The sequence below is a fragment of the Macadamia integrifolia genome, chromosome 7 (assembly GCF_013358625.1).
Source record: "Macadamia integrifolia cultivar HAES 741 chromosome 7, SCU_Mint_v3, whole genome shotgun sequence".
Taxonomy (NCBI): Eukaryota; Viridiplantae; Streptophyta; class Magnoliopsida; order Proteales; family Proteaceae; genus Macadamia; species Macadamia integrifolia.
This window is the reverse complement of record NC_056563.1, coordinates 185,453-207,676: the sequence shown is the minus strand read 5'-3', so window position 1 is coordinate 207,676 and position 22,224 is coordinate 185,453. Positions and strand designations below refer to the sequence as shown.

At 36.0% G+C, this 22,224-nt stretch overlaps 2 protein-coding genes across 2 annotated transcripts in view; both read left to right on the top strand.

The window, feature by feature from the left end:
* Window positions 1-8,134, top strand: part of LOC122085134 (uncharacterized methyltransferase At2g41040, chloroplastic) — a 9,692-nt gene extending 1,558 nt beyond the window's left edge. The window contains exons 4-9 of the mRNA XM_042653576.1: window positions 1,529-1,610; window positions 1,915-2,108; window positions 3,171-3,282; window positions 4,096-4,200; window positions 7,359-7,505; window positions 7,665-8,134. Coding sequence (XP_042509510.1) covers window positions 1,529-1,610; window positions 1,915-2,108; window positions 3,171-3,282; window positions 4,096-4,200; window positions 7,359-7,499 — 634 coding nt within the window. The 3' untranslated portion in view covers window positions 7,500-7,505; window positions 7,665-8,134. The remainder of the gene's footprint in view (window positions 1-1,528; window positions 1,611-1,914; window positions 2,109-3,170; window positions 3,283-4,095; window positions 4,201-7,358; window positions 7,506-7,664) is intronic.
* A 7,053-nt stretch (window positions 8,135-15,187) lies between these two features.
* On the top strand, window positions 15,188-16,607 carry LOC122083356 (protein RGF1 INDUCIBLE TRANSCRIPTION FACTOR 1-like). The gene is made up of 4 exons (XM_042651117.1): window positions 15,188-15,287; window positions 15,379-15,624; window positions 15,727-15,867; window positions 16,124-16,607. Exons 1-4 carry the CDS (start codon window positions 15,285-15,287, stop codon window positions 16,493-16,495), a joined length of 762 nt encoding a protein of 253 aa, XP_042507051.1. The 5' UTR covers window positions 15,188-15,284; the 3' UTR covers window positions 16,496-16,607.
* The last annotated feature ends 5,617 nt before the right edge of the window (window positions 16,608-22,224 follow it).

Here is a 22,224-nt window from a genome sequence, read left to right as displayed (position 1 = left end):
AAAAAAAAAAAGGAATGAAAAAATTCCGACTTCGAAGTAACATAATTCCGCCATGTTTTTTTGGATATGAAGTCCAGAAACAGTAGGCAATAGAGAGTTACAAACATTTTTTATTTGGATGGAAAATTCAGGAATACTCTTGATCTTCTTTACGGGATGTTGATATTTCCATTTTTGAATAAATGCATGGATTGCTTGCTTCACCTTATGCAGATGAAAAGTATCCTCCACCTTATATATAGATGAAAATTTTCAGTCTTCATGTTATTTATTCCCTAATATTTCATGGAAGTGGATATTTTATGTTTTCATATGTAGCAGCCCCTGAGCCATGTTGATTTGGGTTGATTGGCTTCTGAAATGTAGATTTTACAATAATTGTTGAAAACCATAAAGAAGTAGAACATATTGCCTCTCTAATTGCAAGCTAAAGCAGTGGGATTGTGTTTCTTATGCAAACTGAATTTGCATGTAGTAATATGGTTTTTCTTGTTCCTTTTGAATTTATGTGGTGGAAAATATTCTCACTACAGTGGGATCAAATACTTGATTTATTTAAGGAAGAAACTTTCTGCTGGAGTAATGCCAGTCCTACTTATGCAATAGAAAATGTTTGTCTACATGTATCTGAATAATAGTTTATATTCATTGATAGATAGTTATCTGATAAACTAAGGAGGGGTTTTCACCTTTTCTGGTAACAAATGAGACTCTTACCATCTTTCTTATGGATTACTATGGAAGACCAAAGAAGAAATGGAAAATGAAGCACACTCTTTCTTGATGAAGAGCAAAAGTGAGTCAAATCTAAAGATGGAGCACTTTGGGGTGACTCATTTTCCATATTCGTATTTTTGGTGTCGATTTTGTGATTCTCAGCTTGAGTGGTTTTTCACTTTTTAGCGAAATAATCAACACAAATATTGTTGGGGGTGCCCTTTCTAGAGACTCCTCTGTGGTTATTGGATGGTGTTCCTTTTCTAGTAGTGGCCATTGGAGATTATGTCACATGCTCAGGAAAACACAAATTTGGCCTCAACTTTGAACTCTATATCTCAAATTTCTTTGCAAATGAGTTAGCCTATGGTGGGTTAATAAACCATCTATATATGTTGGATCTTGACCTCTCATATTTCTTTTTGCTCAAATGTAATCAGCTATGTTGTCTCCTTTATGGTGGTTGGGACTTGGGATTTCCCTTTCTTTAAACAAAACGAGGCATTCAATTAAAAGAAATTTAGTTCTTATATAGGTTTTCTTTGATGAAAAAACTAGTCTTCATCTATTGCATGTGGCAGTTCACAAGTAAAATATTTGCATAGTTACAAGTTTTGTAAAATATATTCACTAAAAAATTGTTGTATCTTACTGACCAAGTTCCAATATTGTATTTTGATTAAACTGCTGGAGTGTCTGTATGTTGAGATAGACATCTCTTCTTTGAAAATGGAGACATCTTTTTTTTCGACTTGTAATCCATGCTAACTGCTAATATTTTAACTTTCATTTCTGCTTGCATGTATACTAGGAGCCCAATCGTTTCGTTCTTATATGAGAGAGGGTGGCGCCAAAATTTTAATCGTAGTGGCTTTCCTGGTCCTGATGAAGAGGTATTCTTGCTTGGTTTTGGTTTTGTGATGCTATATTTTTAGATCATAGTAAAAATTTGAATGCAATATATAATATTCATAAATATTCTTACAAAGGGAATTTTCTTTTTATACGTATGGATATCGTGAGAAGCCCCCGCAGCCCACCCCAAAAGAAAAGGTTTTTTTGTAGGCAATTTTGTTGAATGTGAATGAGTACATGAAACATATTTAAGTATCTGGATCTGATAGGTAGTTTCTCTTATCTTTTCTGCAGTTGTCCTGTTTAGGGCACTAATTATTTGAACCAATTGGTTCCATGCAGTTCAAAATGGCTCAAGAATACTTCAAACCTGCAGAAGGTGGTCTTCTTGTAGATGTGAGCTGTGGGAGTGGTTTGTTTTCAAGAAAATTTGCCAAGTCTGAGACTTACTCTGGAGTTATTGCATTGGACTTCTCTGAGAATATGCTTCGTCAATGCTATGATTTCATTAAGAAAGATGACACTATTTTAACTTCGTAAGTGTTTTTCTGCCTCAAATTATTGGAGATAGACAGCTTCTGTTGTACACATCCATAGTGTTTTATCTGTTTGATTTCTAAAAAACTGTGTCTACAGGAGGAAAATAATAACATAATGTGGTTTTAAGTCACCTAGGGCATTAGGATTTAGAAACCAACAGAAATTTCCAGAATTGCAGGAAAATAGGAACCATATTGAGAGATTTCAAAAATCAGAATATCAGATTTTCAGATCTGGCAAAAATGCTAGCTAATTCTGATGGTGGAATTGGGAGATTGAAGAGTTCCATTTGAGCAAGTAAACTCAAGAACAAGAGCATTCGAGTGGCCAGAATATGCTGAACTTGCTAGAGCACTAATGGAGGATTAAATATGAATGATCAACAACCAATCCGGTAGATTATAAGTTCTCAAACAAAAAAATCATAAACTGAAGAAATTCTGTACTAACCTGAGTTTCAGAAAGTAAAAAGAGAAGAAGAGGGGATATAACCTGGGAATCGCCATAACAGAATTCTGATTCACCACAGAACTTTGGATAGCAAGAGCTTACTTCATTGATATTATCTGCACAGGAGGGGCTCTATGGCCACAAATCCTTTAAATAGAAGCTAAAAGTGTAGTTACAATAGGAAAGGAAAGCAGAATGGAAATAGGAAATACTTTCCCACTAAAGCTAGGATTATTGTCCCACAAAAATATTACTCTATCTTAGATAACTGCATAGAAGAAGTGTCCAACATGATTAAAACTCTATTCAATTTAGGAGTAGGAGTTCTATTCATGCAAGACTCTATCCGAACCTTAACAACTAGAGAAATAACAATAACTTAATAAAATAAAACACTCAAATTAAACTAGTAAAGTAAATCCCGTATGCCTACCTCCTACCCATATTTTAGGTCTATTAAAGTGGTCTATTACAATAAAAATCCATTGGACTGAAGGCCCAATACATATACAACCTAACCTAAGGTTATTTCTAATAAAATGAGCCCATTTATGTGGTTTATCTGCATTATAACATTTTATGATATATACTTTAATTGTGATGTGCAGCAATCTTGCTCTGGTCAGGGCAGATGTTTCTAGGCTTCCCTTTTTGTCAGGTTCAGTTGATGCTGTTCATGCTGGTGCAGCATTGCATTGCTGGCCGTCTCCCTCCAATGCAGTAAGTATTTTCTTGCCCTCCTTGACTTCTGTATGTCAGTTGATTAAATAATTGGAAAATTATCTTATACCACCCTTAGAACTTGTCTTATAACACCCTAGTTTGCATATAATATCAACCGCACCCCTGAAGCATAATATCGTTAGTTTAGAACTGAAAAAGACCCTTTTGACCATGTTATGTCTTTCTATATAAATGGCTATTCCCATCATTTTACCCCTTTTACTCTCGAAAAGACTTACCGTTTGAACCCTAGAAGGAAAAAGAAGCCAAAAGAAGAAATGTCCTGAGTGGGTTATCTTCAACCTCCCGACCTGCGCTAGCGTTGAAAACGGACAAAGGATTAAGGGGAAGAAGAACTCCTTTGCTAGGGCACGGTTGGGAAACCCTAATTAAGCATATCTAAACATATTGGAACCTTTAGATTGTAAAAAAAAAACACACTGAAAATGATATTTTTTTCTTACCCTATATTGGTAGTGTATGTTGTTCTGATGCATTGCTATTTCCTAACAATATGTGCCATATTGCTCCTTATTGATGCATTCTTTGGTTCTCTGCATATGGTCAAACAATCTCAATCTACTTCACCTCATCGTTGCACTTATTAGTGTTGCTCTTAATTTCTGTCAATTATTTTATTATATATCCATTTTTGTGCCTCATCTATTCTTTATTCCCATTGTGGCATTATATGCTCTCTTCTGGAACTCTGATATGTTTTTATGGTTGGCTCAGACTTTGATTCCATTGTAAAACTGAAGCTAAGCTTATTGCGACTATTTATATTATTCACTTGCGTCTTTTGACCAGGTTGCTGAAATCTGTCGTATCTTGCGAAGTGGTGGGGTCTTTGTAGGAACTACTTTTCTTCTGTCAAATGCCTTCAATAGTTCATTCTTGAGACCCTACAGACAGGTATTTCTCTTTCTTCTCGTTATCTTTGGCATCTTTATTTCTTACACTTTTGTCTTACAGGAGGGGCACCCAATGGTGTCCAAAGATTGTACAACTCCTTGGATGGGTAATAGATCCAATGCAACAATTTTCTAATCTGAATTACTTAAATAATTCAACCCCTAACCCCCACCCTCCCCACCACCCCCCCCCCCAAAAAAAAAGAAAAAAAAAGGAAAAAAAAGTTTGACTACTTTCAATTTCTAGGATGCAATCTCTCTAGAGAGCGGCTGAAACCCCTTAGATCATCTTTCTGAGCATGCTGAATTATGCAGGATGAAAAACCTGTTGATGTTTACATTTATGGTGTCCTTCCTTATAAGTTCGAGCTTTTAGGTTAAGCGGTGGCGAACATGATATCAAAGCAGGGAGGTCGAGTGCTTGACTCCTGGGAAATGCCAAAGAGAGTTTTCCCCCACTTATTTTCCCTCGGTGTTATGTGTGGGTATGCGATGTGCCCTGTGCATAGTGCCAAGATGGCTTGCCGTGCGGGGGAGTGTTTATGTATACATTTATGCTGCCCTTCCCTTTTAAGTTTGAGCTTTTAGGTGAAGCGGTAGAAAACAAAGCCAATCCCACAAAATGAATGGCCCAAAAGACTCTAAAAAGTCTTTTGTAAAGAAGGAAAAAAAGTTAGAAAAGCAGGGTGGAGCCAGGAACTTTGTCTCACCATTGATGTGTTGAATTTCTAGGATAATGCAAGACCATAGTGGGTATTCAATTTCATATGAGTCCCACTACATACATGGGTGCTTCCCACTGTCTTAAGTATGATTGTAGGTATCCCGGCTAACAACAAAATGGCGTACCTAGTGTATGAGGCTCCCGCCACTGCAGGGTTTAGGGAGGGTCATAATGTATGCAGCCTTAACTACGCTTTGTGGAGAGGCTGTTTCCTGACTTGAACCCGTGACCACTAGGTCGTAATGGAGCAACCTTACTATTATTTTGAGGTCCACCCTCTATATTGCAACTAACAACATTTGATATAAAGTAGGGCTCCGGTATTCTTATGTTGAGTTTTATCCCACACAGACTTTCACGTGGAAAAATATGAAACGAAAAGACTAGTTTGAGGGAAAAAAGTTTGGACAGTTGTAAATATAAGGAAAAAGTCCAATATATGGAGGATGATTCAATTGAAGTAGCTGATAAAATTTTTTGCATCGGGTCATCCAAATGGTACCCTATCCATCCAACAATTTGAGTTGGTTAGCATAGGTCCTCATGTGATTCAAATAAGGTCACCATTCTGCAAAACAAAACCTGGTGACCAATCTTAATATACTTATGCTTTTGGTGTGCTAGATTTATTTTTAATATCAAGCTTACTATTCTTTTTCTTATTTTCAAATTTTAAAGTACACAACAATTAGGGTGTGGCCCAGGGTGAAGGGGGTGGGGGGACATGGAGTTGGAATCTCATTTACCATGGCCCCCTTTTGGCCTCCTCTCTGATGTAATACTGTAATTGAGGAAGCTCAAAACAGTACCAAGGTAGGATATTTTCTCAGAAAATAAAGAATTCCAGATTTGCAGAATAAGATCTTGCTGAAATTTGTTGAAAGATGAAAAGGATAGAACAATAAACAATAAAGTAACACCTAGGCTTCACACCACAAGGTGGATCGACTGGATCGAACACCAAGCTACCTTGATCAAACACAAGGGATTTCTTGATCAAACTCAAGAGATTCTTGATCAAACACAAGAAGAGAGTTGTATAAGCAAACTATGTTTTCAAATTCTGAGTTATCCCTGAATGCTTACAATTGATCCCTATTTATAGGACCAACTCAACAAACCATTACATACCCAACTTCCAACTAATAAGAGTAGAAAGTCTTTACTTATTAATTGAGATAAGAAAGTCTTCACCTTCGAATTACTAAAGTTGGAAAAGTCTTCACTTACCAACTACTAAAGGTGGAAGAGTCCTCACCCATCATCACTTACAAAAGTGAATTGATTCCCCCCTTTTAGAAAAGTAAAAAGTAAAAGTAACTTCTAACCACTTAAATTGAACCAACATTGGACCAACATGGACCATGGTTCAATTGGACTAAACTAAGACTTACTAGCATGAAATAAAAACTAAGTATGGGAATTAAAATCATCAACAAGGTAAGGCCACATGCTAGTTACTCTTGTTGGCTTTCTTCCTACGGATGTAGGTCTTCAGATCTGCATCAACCCACCCCCCCAAAAAAAAATAAAAAATAATATGGGGCTTGTGGAAAGTTATCTAAGCTAGGAATGGAGAAAATAACCCAAAAATAAAGATAACAACGTAAAGAGAAGAAAAAGAGCGACGAGAGAGACGATGGAGGAACTCGGGAGTCCCAATCGATGAGATTGAGACTGCCCTACTACATTCATTATATAGACTGAGGATTACAGTAGTCCTACTAAGAATAGGACAGGCAAAAAAGGAAACAAAACTGACTTACGCTAAACAGCAATTCACACTCCTCCTACGACAATAACTTCTAACAAGCAGCAATGGCTTGTGTTACGCTACCTGGGCCAACCCAAAGGACCTGAGATGTTGATATCTCAACCATGGTCTACCCTGAAATCTGAAAACCCAATCAAGTTTTCAGGCAATGTCAGGTTGAGAAACCTATCTGAATTTCTACCCATTGTCAGCTCGAAGAGCTAGGCCTACCACTCATGACAACATGCCATATCCCTGTGGAGTATTAGTGTAAATTCTGATGGACTGTGTCTTTAGCCTCCCTATTAACAATGTGTAGGGCATGTGAAACAGGGAAAGACCCAGAATTGTTTATAAAAGATAAAACGATTAAGAGATTATACATCCCGTTTAAAAGATTATCTTGTCCTTGAGGTTGATTCCAAATTTTGGTAACTTTTGTATATTCTTTTCTGCGTGGCAAAAAGAATAGAATAGTTTCAACCGAGTACAGTTCAAGTTGATTGATTTTTGGCTTTGGAAGAGATCCCAGGCTAGGCGGTTGTCTGTTGACACACCCCCATCTGAATGCATCATGTTTGCAGCTGGATTGTACACCGTACTTGGGACCAAACTAATTCTAAGAACTCTAGTCCATGTGTTTTAAGGGACTCTAAGTTTGTTGTTTTGTGATCAATGACAGACGATTTTGCAGCTGGAAAACAGCAGCTATAGCAATCTGACTGAAAAGGAGATTGAGGACTTGTGCACATCTTGTGGTCTTACTAACTATAGCAGCAAAGTACAACAATCCTTTATTATGTTTTCTGCACAGAAGCCTTGAGACAAGGTTGGCTCCATTACAACAATTCCATTTTTCTACAATTCAGATATTGTTCCTTGTTAATAATTTTTACAATATACATCATAAAAAACTTCTTGTACAATGTATATGTTATTTTTATGGTTGGAGAATACAGGGCCTTGAAAGGTTAAAATTTTGTTGCAGAGGCTACACATCATAAATAATCAAAGAACTGAAGAGAGGGTGAACTCCAATTTGGTTGGATCAGGGTCTACATCAGTCTGACCTAATTCAATTGAGTCAGATGACTATGTTCTACTGTCAGGTGAGCCTAATAAATTGCAGGGACGGTGCAAGTTGGGGTAGGCTCAACCTGAATTTAACTCAGCAATCCGGATAAATAGGACTCCATACATTTGTGTGTTACCAGTATGGAACATCTCAGGGTATGATGTTGGACCAGTTGCTAATTCTATCATTTGGTCTCTATTTTGACTGCATATAAGGTCCCTTTTTTGGGAATTTTGGTGAGCTTCGTGCAAGATATAAGGAGAGAATGGTTGTAAAGATACTAGGACATGAAGTAGTGCTCTTGCAAAATCAGTTTGATTTTCTTAAGAAAATAAGTGAACTTCTGGAAGTTCAGAGAAAATAACAGTGATATTTTTGTGGTTTTTGTTGACTCAAACATAGCTTCTTATGATATGATCCATGAAAAGAAAATCTGGTCTGTTTTGCAGACGAGGAAGTGGTCTCAAGTACATACATAGACATGATTAAAAACATCCACACTAGAGTCGTATAATAGTGTCAGAACCACTGTGAGAGGGAGAATTGGGCTTTTACTCACAGTAATAGATCTTTATACCAATGACTTGATTTGAGGAGGTTTTCTAGTATCTTGTTTCCTAGTCAAAGACTTGTTTTATGGGATGATAAAAGACATAAATGCTAGATCAGAACCACGAGTACTACAGAAGTGAGTCTACGGTATAAGCCCGACTTAGAAAACTTTGTAGAATACAAATTTAGATAGGCGAAATGTAGAAGAATGAAATAGTTAAGGTTTATGTTAAATCGATACCCAGGAGTTATTTTCACTATAAATTTTAACTATTTCATGAGGAACATATGAAGCATCTGTACAACATATTTGCATATAAAAAATACGAAGAAACAAATGTGGAATGGTGAGCTTATTGATATAAATTGTTCCAGTATTTTTAAGGGTTTTCTTTTCTTTGGGGTGGGGGTGTTTGAATGGGGTTCGTGGTTCTTAACTTGTTTCAATCATTCATAGCCCAAAAGATAACACTTACAACTGAAGCAGAAAATTTATAAGCCTATTCAAAGAATTGTAATATATTGATATATGGAGGAACATCTCATAGAATGATTGTAGGTGATGAGGATATTAAAATATTTCTGCCATGACTGAAAGCGTTAGAACTATGAATGGATATATTTGTTTCTGAGAACATAAATGTGCTACAAATAAACCAGAATATGGGATTGATGATGAATAGCAGAGTCCTACAGTTGCTCTAATTAAAATTACTTTGGTGCAAGTTGTTTAAGTTTGTATATACAGAGGCGATGCAGTAGACATTTCTGATCCAACCCAGATAATTTGTTGGCTATGAACCATTGAAGAAGCTTGGATTTTACACTGGATTGATACTGGATGGACATTTCATTGACAGGTAACTCCAGAGACCTAGCTAGTGAGAACACAAAACAGTTCAAAAGGAGAACAAATCTAGACTGAATAACTGTCAGAAAAGCAGAACACATGGCCTCGATGGTTTAAAAAGCTAATCAATATAATATCATGTGAAGCTTTGCCGAAACTTTTGACAGAACAAAGTGGATTTCTGAATCACTCACTGAGTTCATCAGACTTTCCACTCACAGACTCGTGCATCTCCCATTAATCTTTGACCACAAAACAAGACAAAGAAGCCAAATAAAGCAAAATAAAGGGTAATTTTTGGGTGGTACTGTTTGGTTTTGGGGACTTGATCAGTCTAATTAAGAATGCGGCCAACCAACTTTAGACTGAATTCATATTCAGAAGACTCAGACCCTTAGATCCTCCTTGCACGTGAGTTTCACTATAATATGGCATTGGTTTCCTATCAAAGCCCATCTTATCACGTGCACACCTCCTCTTGTCCTTCCACTTGGAAAGAAATAAAAAATAAAAAGTCCATATTTCATCATGGTTTAAAAAATAAGTCCCTCTAGTTGAAACAGATTCTTGACATTCTCGGGGTAAGACTTATCGCCTCTAGACTTTGCATATGCAAGAGCTTTGTGCATTAGGTATGCCTTTAAAACTTGAAATTGGATACAAGATTGGTTTCTCTCAATTCGGATTGGAATTGGCTGGGAATCAGCCATAATCAGCCAAAATTCTAGAAAGATGGAATCTGGAGAAAGGAAGTAAATTCACATATATATATATATATATATATATATTTTATTGGGCAAGTGTTTTTTGTCCACAAGAGGTCCATGCGCCCACACATAGGGGCGTGCACCCTTAATTGGGGCATGGTAGTTATTGTATGCTCTTATGTTTTTGCTGCAGGTTCTTTCACAGACAGAAAACTGTCCTTTTTATAATTTCAAGGTTTATGATTTAAATTCGAGCAAAAAAAAAAAAAAAAGTGTGATTTAAAATCTTGTGGATCTAATTATAAGAGATAAATTTCATTGATTTTTTACATGCAGTGTTTTGTTTTGGGGTTTCTGCCAAAGGCCATGCCAAAGGTGGATCGCCAAAATGAATTGATGGCTAGTGCTCTGCTGATGACAATGCTGAAGGTGCAGTGTCAAGCCATTTTATCAATTTTTTTCCTTCTGAAAATATCTGGACGTTAATCCTATACATATTTATTATATAAATATATTCTTCTGTTGAGCTTCAGCTGAAAAAAAAAAAAAAAAAAAGACAGAAAAAAAGAGAAAAAAGAATTTGAGTGCCAAAATAAGATAAAAGAATTGGCATTAATTGAAATCATGATCAGCTGATTCCAATTGGATGTTAAAGTCATGTACCACAATGTGCATCATTTGATGGACTTGACTACTTCCCATGGTCAATGCACTATTCACATAGTCATATGTGGTCCTCTATTCGAATCAAATAAATAAATGAATAAAATAACAACAGGGGCAAGATATCTCTGCCTGGTCATGTGGCCCCTGCATCATCATGGGGGCCAATAAGAGCATGCACAAGGGCATCAGTATTTTTTATTTCATAGAGAGTGAGGCGATAATTTTCTGAACCCCTATGTCGGGCACAGAGGCCATGCACCTAGACAGTTTTCTTTTTCCCTAACAATAATAAATAATGATATTATTATTAAAATTTAGAATTTAAGTTTCAGGTGGGTTGGGTTCGCCCAAAAAATTGTGGCCCACTAATTGAAAAGTTTGGATCAAATAGTTAAGAGGCTAATTTGAATGAATTAATTAAAAATAAAATAAAAAAATAAAGGCAAATGGGTAACAGATGTTGAAGAGTCTAAATGGCTCAGCTGGCACCTTTGATGTTTCTCTATGGAATTTCTAGCTTTGTTCTTTAGGACCACAATGCCTTAGAAAACAAAAGGGGTTGGGGCTGGGGGAGGGGCTGTTTGTTTCACATTGTGGTCCCATAGTCCCTAGTCTTTAGATGAATGGTTCAACTTGATTAGTGCTCAATTCACTGTTCATGGTTCATTGGTTCATAGTCAATTTTACTAGTGACTTCAAGTATTATCTTGTTTTGATTCACTATTAACTATTACTAATTTTCATTAAATTTCTTGGTTGGGGAGGGGGGATTCAGTCGGTGAGATCTATGATTTTAATTTACTAATATATGTTTATATGTTCTTTAGTTTGTTTGGTTCCTTGACATTGTTCTTGATAAAGATTACTGATTAATCATCGGTTATTGTAAGTAAACAAAAGTCTAGATTCACTTGATTTACCTTATTTTGTGAATAATTCAGTTTAAATGGAAAATCAGATCAGGTGAATCAATTTGTGGGGGGTTTTTTTTTTGGGGGGGGGGGGGGGTGGGGGTTGGTGGGGGAAACTCCAATTTATATGGTATTTTTTTTTTTGGTAGGGTATTCATGGATCTTTGAGCTCCAATATTATGAGCTGTAGATTAATTGTCAGGTTTGAGAATGATATTTAGGTAATCTAGGTGAGTCCTGATGAAGGCCTGAAATCATGGCTTAGTCATAATTCACAGGTCTAGAATTCTAACCAGACCCTGGCATTCAGCTGTTGGAACCAAAAGGGCCAGCCAACCTTCTCCATTGGCATTGCCACTCATCTTCCTACTCTTTTTTTTTTTTGGGGGGGGGGGGTGGGTGGGTGGGTTACTTGTTAGAGAGATGGAGTTGATTACTCCTAATATTAAAGAAGATTTTTTTTTACCAGTTTCCTACACATCTCAAGTAGGAAGGGTTTAATGTACAGCCAAAAAAAAATCTTCCATGTGGCAACTTAAATGATGGTCGAATTTTGTGGACAAAATAGGTCTAAGGTCCCTTGCTCACATGTTAAAATTCAGCTGGAATAGAGTTTGTCAAGTTGCAAAATATAATTTTCACACTACAAGAAAAGGTATTTTTATGAAAATTTTCGGCTATGGGGAAAGTGCACAATAGTAATTGGAGTATTGGAGGCATGCAGTAACATACATGATGATGCATTCTAATACATGGGAGGCTATTTAAATGAATTAAATTCCAAAATTTGAAACACGGCTAATCCATAATATATTTTTTATCCAAAGGTCAAAATTGTCATATCATCATTCAGGGAATCATGCTAAAATGGAACGTTGACGTCCTATGTAGACTTTGCCTGAAGAACAAAATTGTGAGAGGAGATGAAATATAGATAGTATATCCATTTAGATGATGAGTAGATGAGGAATCAATAAATTGAGAGACTCTATCACTATATTAATGTATAATTTATTGAATTTTAGAATAATCTAGGGTGCAACTGAATTTTCTATCACTAGCAAAGGTGTTTAACCACTTGAGAATTGAGATATCCAATCCACAAATTGGATGACTGTTTGAGTACATGATTAGTCACAAAAACTTTATGTACTAAATACTTAATTAAATGCGATTTTTAGGATGCTTTTATAATGGTACCCTTTCATAAATTAAGGTACTATTATTTGCAAGGCATTACTTATAAATTAAAACGTGTGGCCAACTTTGTTCATCAAATTGTTGCTACATATAAAAGGTCGTCTATGTAGAAAGGGTAAAAGATTTATTATAATTTTTTGATAATCAAAATATTTGTTATAAAGAAGCCTATGGTTTAAAAGAAGTCCCCTCTGTGATTCCACTGGCCAAGCCAAGCAAAGACCAGGAGGTGGCATAATTGAATAGTCCTTAACAAAAAAAAAAAAAAAATCATTCGTATTTATAGCTAGGGAAAGGGTTTCCCACGACGTCTGAGTATTGATTCAAGTGTATGGAAGCCCTAGGTTACATATCCAAATAAGAAGGGTTTTGAGAAGAAAGTGTTGTGGGGCCCTCCATTTTGTTTCTTGGTGTGCGAATCATTCATAGATGGGTGTCATGCGAATCTTTTGCCCTTATCTGACTAGATAATTTAGAAGTTCGTTTAGTATGGAGAGGGGGCATAATCTTGTATCTAATTTCTTCTCTAAGGTGACCCTCCTATTTGGTGTTAATTACACCCATTAGCTATGGTCCTTCAGAAAAACAATGCCTTGGTAGCCGAGGATTCTAGACCGATTAGCTTATACATTGTGTCGTGCAAGAATATTCTAAACTTATTGCTTATGATTGTATCGAATGAGATTTTTAAGAGCTATATTTTGAGTACTTAGGGTTCACACTAGTGTGACATGTTGCATTCAGTGTAAATTGTGCTTACCAATTCATGCATATGCCCTTTGACTATCATTGGACTCTAATCAAGCACATTCTATGCTATTGCAGAGTAAGACATATGGGCTTCCATTGAACACTTTTAAGTCTCTTATTCTTATTTTGTAAACTTTCACGGATGCTGATTGGGATGGTAATGTCAATGACTACAAATCTACTGTGGCAATTCGATCTACCTTGGCACAAACCTAATTTCATGGTCATCATAAACAAAAGATTGTGGTCGGTTTCTACACTGAATCTGAATACAAATCTCTAGTAGATGCCTTGACTGAGTTCGCTTGGCTTCAGTCTCTCTTCATTGAGCTTGGATTCCCATTACTTCAACCACCTACTCTATGGTGTGATAATATTGATGCCGTACTCATTTATTAGCAAACCTTGTCTTCCACTCTCGCACTTTTTTGTTTGTGAAAAAGTTGTGCATCGCGAGTTAATAGTTAGTTTCATCTTTACTACTGGTCAGATTGCCGACATCATGACTAAGGACCTATTCTCCACATGATTTTAGTTTTTCAGAGACAAGTTAAAGGTCCGACTCAGTGAACCTTCAACTTGAGGAGGTGTATTGAACTATATCAGTCTAACTAAGTTTATTAGTGAAGATTAAATTAAGATAGTGGATTATTACTTTGTTTTTGAGATTAACATAGATTATGTTTCCTTCTCTTTGTATCCTAGTCCATCTTTTATTCTCTTTCCTTATCTTTATTAGTTTCTTGGCAATCAAGCCATTACATGTATATATATTAAAATCTTCTCTACTATATTGATTGAGAGTAAGAGCAATAGAACTTCCTCTTCAAATTAGAGTTTATTGATTTGTTAGAAACAAAAACCACTTAGTTTCTAGAGACGATTAGGTACAGCATAGGGTTAATTCAAAATACTTTCTTATCTTTACTTTAACCTTGCAAGTTCAACTCTCGAGATTAGCCCTTGGTTACAGTCTAGGGACACTTAAAACATGAGATTTGAATTGGGAACTCAATTAATTTAAGCATTAAACCCAAAGAAATGGAGATTGTGATTAGTTTTCTAACATTTGATACCTTATTATTAGAAAACAAAACACAATTATTAAGCACATTAATACATAGTGGAGTGGTTGAATGTTGTCATGGTTGACATCCCCAAATCCGGGCTTCCTCCTATATGTTTTTTGAAATGCTTTTCCGGCAATCAGTGATTACCTAGTGGCATACATCCAGTGATCATGGGTCCCATTCTCCCATTGGTTCACTTCCACCTAAGATATTTTCCTCTTAATTAGGTCACAAAAGCTATCACTTTCATATTCATGAACCAATCCACCTCAGTTCATCTCAGTTTCTCTTCTTTAATTTCCATTAATTTTTTTTTGCTTTGATCATCCAATGGATTACAAAGTTGAAATTCTACAATGGTACACTTAATAAGGCTAATCCTAGAAGAAATAAAGCTTGCCAACTACATGTATACTGGCCAAGAAACTAGCAAGAAGAATCAAAAAAAGGTTTAATTCCTAGGGTAACTACCTGAAATGGATTTGTTTAAGGGGGTAGAGCTCTTAAGCCAAGGAGATGAGAAGAATAGTTTAAAGGGTAGGGAATGGGAGACATGGAAACAGCACCCACGTTCTCCTCATATCTTAATCTCCCTTCTTTACTTTATTGTATCTCTTCTTACAGGTACCCTTGACAAAATGTTGTGTATCTCACCAAGGAATAAATATATTCCTCTTCTTCTCTTGGGACACTCCTTAAATAGTCTGTATCTCCATACCCTAATACCTCTCTCTTAGTTAATAACTAAGGCAGCAAGGAGAGAGGTCTCTCAGCTGCAGCCATCTTCTTCAATTCCTCTTAGACTTCATCACTTGTGTCATGTGATCATGGTAGGGTTTCTAATTGTGTTTGATCATCAGTACCGTCTATACTCAAATTATTGAGAAGGCTAGGGTTTAATTCAATCTTGATTCTATGTAGGGAATTCAGAAGCCTGCTTGGTTGGAAGCTCTTTATACACAAAAGTTCTTTGTGGGTTGCTCTACCCATGAGACTGCAAAGAAGAATGAAAAGAATATATTGTGTTTGGATTGTTGCACCAGTATTTGCCCCCATTGTTTGCCATTTCACCGGTTTCATCGGCTTGTTCAGATTCGTCGATACGTATATCATGATGTTATTAGATTGGAAGACCTTGAGAAGCTCATAGATTGCTCTAATGTGCAGGTAAGTGTTCAAGGAAAACACAATTCAGTTAATTCAGTTATCTCCTAATGTTCTTATTCTTAACTGAATTATATATCTTTCTTTGTTGAATTTATGTGACAGGCCTACACCATTAATAGTGCCAAAGTGGTGTTCATCAAGAAGAGACCTCAGAGTAGACAATTTAAGGGATCTGGCAACTACTGCACTTCATGTGATAGATGCCTCCAAGAACCTTATATTCATTGTTCTCTTGGGTGCAAGGTAATATATACACTCCTTTCTACAATAGGATGGTTCACATGTAAGACAGTTTGCCCGAATTCCACTTCTTGGCTTTTAGTTTTGCGTAATTCATGTATGTTATCTAAATAGAACTGTTCTTTACGGCAAAACCAAAAAAAGAAAAAAAAGAAAAAAAAAGGGTTTGGAACCCTAATAATTTCTTGAAATTTAGTTGTAAAATTAGCGAATTATGCTATCAATTGTGGTGTTAATTATGTTTTGTTGTCATTAATAGGTGGAGTTTGCATTGAAGCATAATAAGGACTTGTCCCCTTACTTGAGAAATTGTAAGATGTTACAACTTAGCCCAGACTTCATGATACCTCAAGACACAGGAGATGATGATGATGATGAGATGAACGAGACACCCCATTCATCAGTAGTGGATTGTGATGAGCCAATGAGTTCATCATCTTCAGGATCTTCAGGGTCAGATCAGACCATTAATATGGTGTGTAGGACTGAGTTTGTAAGGAAGAAGAGAAGTAGTGGTCTGTACGTGCACTGTGCAAGGTCTGCTAATAGAGTTTCATCAGAAGAACAAGACATGGCTACAAGCATGATGAGTAGAAGAAAAGGGATACCTCATAGGTCTCCTATGTGTTAATTGTTAGCCAATTAACTTCTTTAGTTATTATTATTATTAGGAATTAGTATCTTTATGTTCTTAACTGACTTGATCAATTGCCTTAGTTTCTTCGTCCAAGTTCAGATTCCAAGTCTCTCTCTCTCTCTAAAATTTTGGGGTTCTAAATTCCAATTTAACTAGATTAATCAATTGGTCTGGGGACTTAGTCTTAATGGCATCACGTGGTTACCAATTCCAAGTTGTTTTTACATTTTTCGAAGTCTTTCTTTCTTACAATGATTTTAATTAATTCAAGTTAAGACTTGAAGAGCCTTTCCTTCCTAAACTGCTCTCTCTCTCTCTCTCTCTCTCTCTAGCCCGCACTACACAAACAAGTTTTAGCTTTTGATAACGGTCTGCGTCGTTAAGGACACATAATGTTTTGAAAAAAAGAGAAAAAAAAAATGCTTCTTAGTCATGTGGCCCTGAGAGAGAAGGGGTCGAATGACCGTCCTACCCTTATGAAATATAAAATACTCACTCTTGTTGATGTTCCTACACCCCATAGTGATGCAAGACCACACAATTTGGTAGTGTTCTTCTTCCTATTAAAAAATCAATCATAACTACTCAACAAAAATTTTTTTTTTCTACTTATTCTCAACAAACAATTTTTTTCTACTTATTTTTCATCAATAGGAAAAAATAAAATAAGAGGCATTTTTGCATTTTGCATCATCCTTACTAACACATGGGGAGAAAACAAACACAAATTCATGCAAGACAGAGATTTAACGAGGTTCACACATCGATATGGTGTGCTATATCCTTGGATGAAGAAGAAAGATTAACTATGTTAGAAGAAAAGTTACAATGGAGATCTCTTATGAAGACCCAAATCACGAAAGAAAACTCTCCCAGAAACCGTAATACGAAAAACCCCCAATTCTCACAACTCTTGCTCAACAAGATGATGCATTGGGTCACTGTCGGTCGGGACCCCTTGCTACCATCATAGATCTTAAAAAAAAATCATATTCGGATCGCCATAAAAATATGTCAGAGATCGGTCAATCTTCAAAATGGATCAAGAATCTGAGACAAACGTAACGGAACCTTTCAATCCCACAAAGAAATTCCATATTTTCAGAAAATCAAAACCCAAAAGAAGGGACAACTTCTCATAATTCATAAACATCCATAATCCGCCTAAAACCTTGCCCCAAATTTTTAGAGTTGATATCTTTTGCCGAACACTAGAAACGTTTTTTTGAATGACTACCATCGTCAAAATTGACTTTTGTTATAGTGATATCTTTGTTATGTGGCATACAAAAGTCTAATTAATTTCTCAACCATAGATACTAGCAGATATAGGAAAAGAAACTAGCATGCTCACCAAGAGTTGGCCTTTTCACTCAAGACCGCACTAGGCCATGATAAGAAAATCTCTTTTATTTCTCAATCTTTAGAAAAAAACTTTGAAACTGAAAGGGGGGGGGGTCTTCTACATCCTCTAATCTATATCATATCACTCTTACTTATTGATGTATTAATCAAAGGAATAATTCCCATGCCATACCAAATGTTTCTCCTTCTTATATTGTGTTAGAAAGAATACTTGACTCTGTTTGGTTGCAAGGGGAATTAAAGGGAAGGGAAGAGAAATTTTCATACTTAAAAAAGAAATGTTTGTGATCATTACCCCGTGTAAACTGTATCATTAATTTCAAATTATTCCATATTTGGTAGTTAAATTCACTTTACTTCGCATTGAAAACCCTTTGCTATAGTATGTAAAATAAAAATTATATATTAAATATATCATCCCCCCTCCCCTCTAGTGTGCATGAGTAAAGTTCCGTTGGGTAGTTCTTTAGAATGTAATAACAAAAAATAAAAAATTGAAAACTGATCCAAATTAATTTCATTCCAAAGGGCAACCAAGCATGCATAAGAGGCATAAGTTACAATGATATATAGTTTTTCATGTTAATCAAAGGAATTCGAAGATGAAAAATAATCTTGAACTCCACTTGAAAAATATTACAAAAAGTTAAAAATAAGTCTACAATTGAATAGGTATACACGTGCACCCTCTTTGGAACTGTCAAGTTTGTGCAGAGAAGATTTATTCTAATACAAGCTTATTGGTGTTAAAGTATGGGCTTATGTGGATTCCCATGTTAATTTTTTCTCCCATACTCATAGCTAGAAAAGTTTCACCTAAATTAGTCCTCAAATAAATAATAATAGATACGAGAAAGAATCCATGTTTACTTGCGTGTCTCCACGTACAGATATAAGTGTGCGAAAAAAGACGGTGTTGCCCACACCCAAATGCTTCCACACTGCTTCTCATTGGCCTACGCGTTGACACAGTGACCACACAAGCGGACAGGAGTCTCTTGTCCAAATAGATAATATCAAAAGAAATTCGTGATACGAGTCAAAATAATCTGATGATTAGGATCATCTAAGCATTGGGACCAGAAGACATTTATCGCGATTATTTAATATTTTATAATACTAAACTATTATGTACGGTGTAAGGGGTTCCATGACGACATATTCTATTTAATTGATTCTCACATGTCACAACTGTTGCAATATTAACGGCCACGACTCTATGCAATGTGTGTCTTGATACCACAAATAAAAAATAAAATTATAATACAATTTTTTTCGATATTTTTTATAATTAAAATTTAAAATTACCCACTTGAATCTTTCAATTGTAATTAAGGATGAAGATTTGAAATGTGATTTAAAAATAGTATTATAGATAAAACATATTCATCTCACTAGAGGCAATTGACTTCTTCGCTTCAATCACTAGGCCTACAAATTGATGAAAAAAATTACATTATCTATTGTGTGCATAGTTTGGAGACCATACATGTTATAAAAAAGAAAAAGGTAGAAAGAAAACTTGGAAGGAGCACTCGTGCCCCCTTATGATAATCCTGTCAAGTGCAGTAATAAATTAAAATAAGTTCAAAACTTATGTTCTTAAATTAGTAATTAAAATCCTAAAATCTTTGTCACCCTCCATGATGGGCCTTCTAAAATAATAATTTCTTGATAGGGGAAGGGGCTTCCTTTGACTTTGACTGTTCGAGACAGCTCCATTTGCTACATACCTCGAAGAGAGAGAGAGAAAGGTTAACACCTGCAAAACTTTGACTAGTCAAACTCATCCCACGCTTACCACTGTTAACTAGTACTATTAAATACTAAAATTTTGCTCTTTTTTCCCCTTCTTTTTGTCTTCTTTCTTAGGGCTTACGGGTAGCAATTCATGTGCTTTTATATATATATATATAAAAAGGATGGCAAGTGCACTCTAAAGTACAGTAGAACCCATGAAAAGATGAAAATTCTGTCCTCCCAAATATGACCAATGACATTTCTTTGAAAAATCAGTGATTTGTTATACCATTTAACTGAAAAACATGAACTAGTCCCAATGTTTGAATTAAATGACCGTTGGGGCCTGTTTCTTGTCTGTCGTGTTTTGTTTTTGGCATGGAGAAGAACAGAAAATATCATCCTCTAATGGGTCATGCTAGCACAACTCTAAATGGGGTTAATCAGTCCCATATGAAACAAAAATTGAACATTTTGTTCTACATGGAACACTTCAAAAGATAAAGATAGGTTGTCCTCTTTCTTATTCACCATTCCTACCCAAGAAGCTAGAGGATGATCATAGAGTTAAACTTATACCCTATTGTAGGCCTCTTGCACTCTCACCTTGTCTTTGCAGATGACTTAATAATATTTGTGAAGGTAAAATATCTATCCATCTCTATCGTTTTGGACAATATATCATCCTTTCATTCTTTTTTAATGAAATGACTATTGACGAAGTGGTAGAGACAGACCTAAAATGATTATTGTCGAAATGGTAAAGAAAGATATGCAATCTATAGGGTTGGATTTTAGTATGACTGCATATAGACCTATGTGAACGATAAAGACCCCCGTAGCTGACCCTTTGTTGGAGATGTTTCTAAGATTTTTTTTTTTAACATTTCTCTGGTATTGTTTTATACTTCCTTGTTGCATTTCATTTATTTTATATTTCTTTTGCTTTATTGAATAATTTAAATCCATCTAACCGACTCTATTTAGTTGGGATAAGGTTATAATTGCTATTGTTATCTCATTAGGTCAAGGGCCACTTACTAAATGCTTTGACAGACTTTGTTGATACTCAACTTACTATAATTTATCTTGGGATCATATTAATCTCTAGTAAGTTGAGATATGGTGAGACGAAACTAGAAGGGTGGGAACCTAGATTCTGTCCTTCGCCAGTAGGCTTCAATTCATCTCCTTGGTGCTACAAGGGGCTTATAATTATTGGTGAGGGTTGTTTGGTCTTCCTGAGAGTGTTATGGTGAAGCATGAGGCGACGTTTTCTAAATTTCCTTGGGTTGGGCCTGGCTTGGAAAGAAAGATCCAATACATTGCTTGGGACAACATTTGTGTTGCGAAAGCCTTTGAAACTTCAGCTTGGAAACTTTTCCTCGTGAAAAGCTGATGTTAGGGGTGTCAAAAAATTTTGACCAACACGAACCCGCCTTGAGCCTGAATAGGGTCTGGGCTAAACTAGTTTAACCCATAGGGTGGGTTTGGGTTGAGATTTTGAAGCTCGAGGTTGGACCAGATTGGGCCTAGGCTGAGCCATTAGACTAAGCTTGACCCGACCCGACTCGACCATATATACACTATGTCTGATTCCATCTATGTATATAAAAATATATCATTACCAACACACCAAATTTATTATAATTTATGCCACCAACCCATCGAACCTATATTTTTTTTTTTTAATTCACCACTACACACCATCCACCCTCATTATGATTTATGACATTAATTTATTTACTTCCTTTCTTTAATTCATCATAATGCCAAGGTCAATTATGGTTAGCCCAGCCCTAATTAGGGTCAATCAGGACCTGCCTGGCCCAATCAAGGTCAATCAAGGCCGAACTGGATTGGATCGAGCCTTACAAGGTTAAGCCTAGGTTGAGATATTCCAGTATGACCTAAGATTGGGCTAGGCCTAAGTTGAGTTTAGAGACCCTAAGATTGGGCTGGAGGGTTTTGAAAATTCCAGCCCATTGACACCCCTATCTGGGTTAAAACACCTCCCTTTTGGTCCCTCAATTGATGCTCCTTGTTTCTTGGCAATTGACCTGCTCTATCCTCTTCTCCCCAAATTTAAGTCCTTCTTGAGGACTCAGAGACCTAACCCAAGATTTTTTACTTTTTGGGTAGAAACCTAACCCAAAATCGAATTTAGCAAATTTTTTCAGGAAAATGGATCAGCTGCTCATATGATCACCTGGTTGTATGAGTCATCATCCAATATCTGTCCTTTTTGTTTCTAAATATACCCCTTTTTATGCTTGTAATGGCAGAAGAAAGGACATGTGTTGGATACTGATTCATACGACGAAATGATCGTACAGGCAGTGGAACCTATCTCTCTTTTCAGGCTTGCAACTTGCCATGTGGTCTTCATGGATGAGTTTGTTTTGGTTCATATAAAAAGGACAATCGCGACCTTATACATCTCTATCTCATAGATCATTCAAACAACTGTAGAAAGTGGTATAACTTTAAAAGTATGAGTTTAAGGCTTCATAAAATTAAAATGCAATCTCACCGTAGTGAGATAAATTTTTTTTTTCTTACTTTGATTTCATCTTTATTTGATGCACCTTCCCTATTTGCTATTTGTTTGGGCTGGA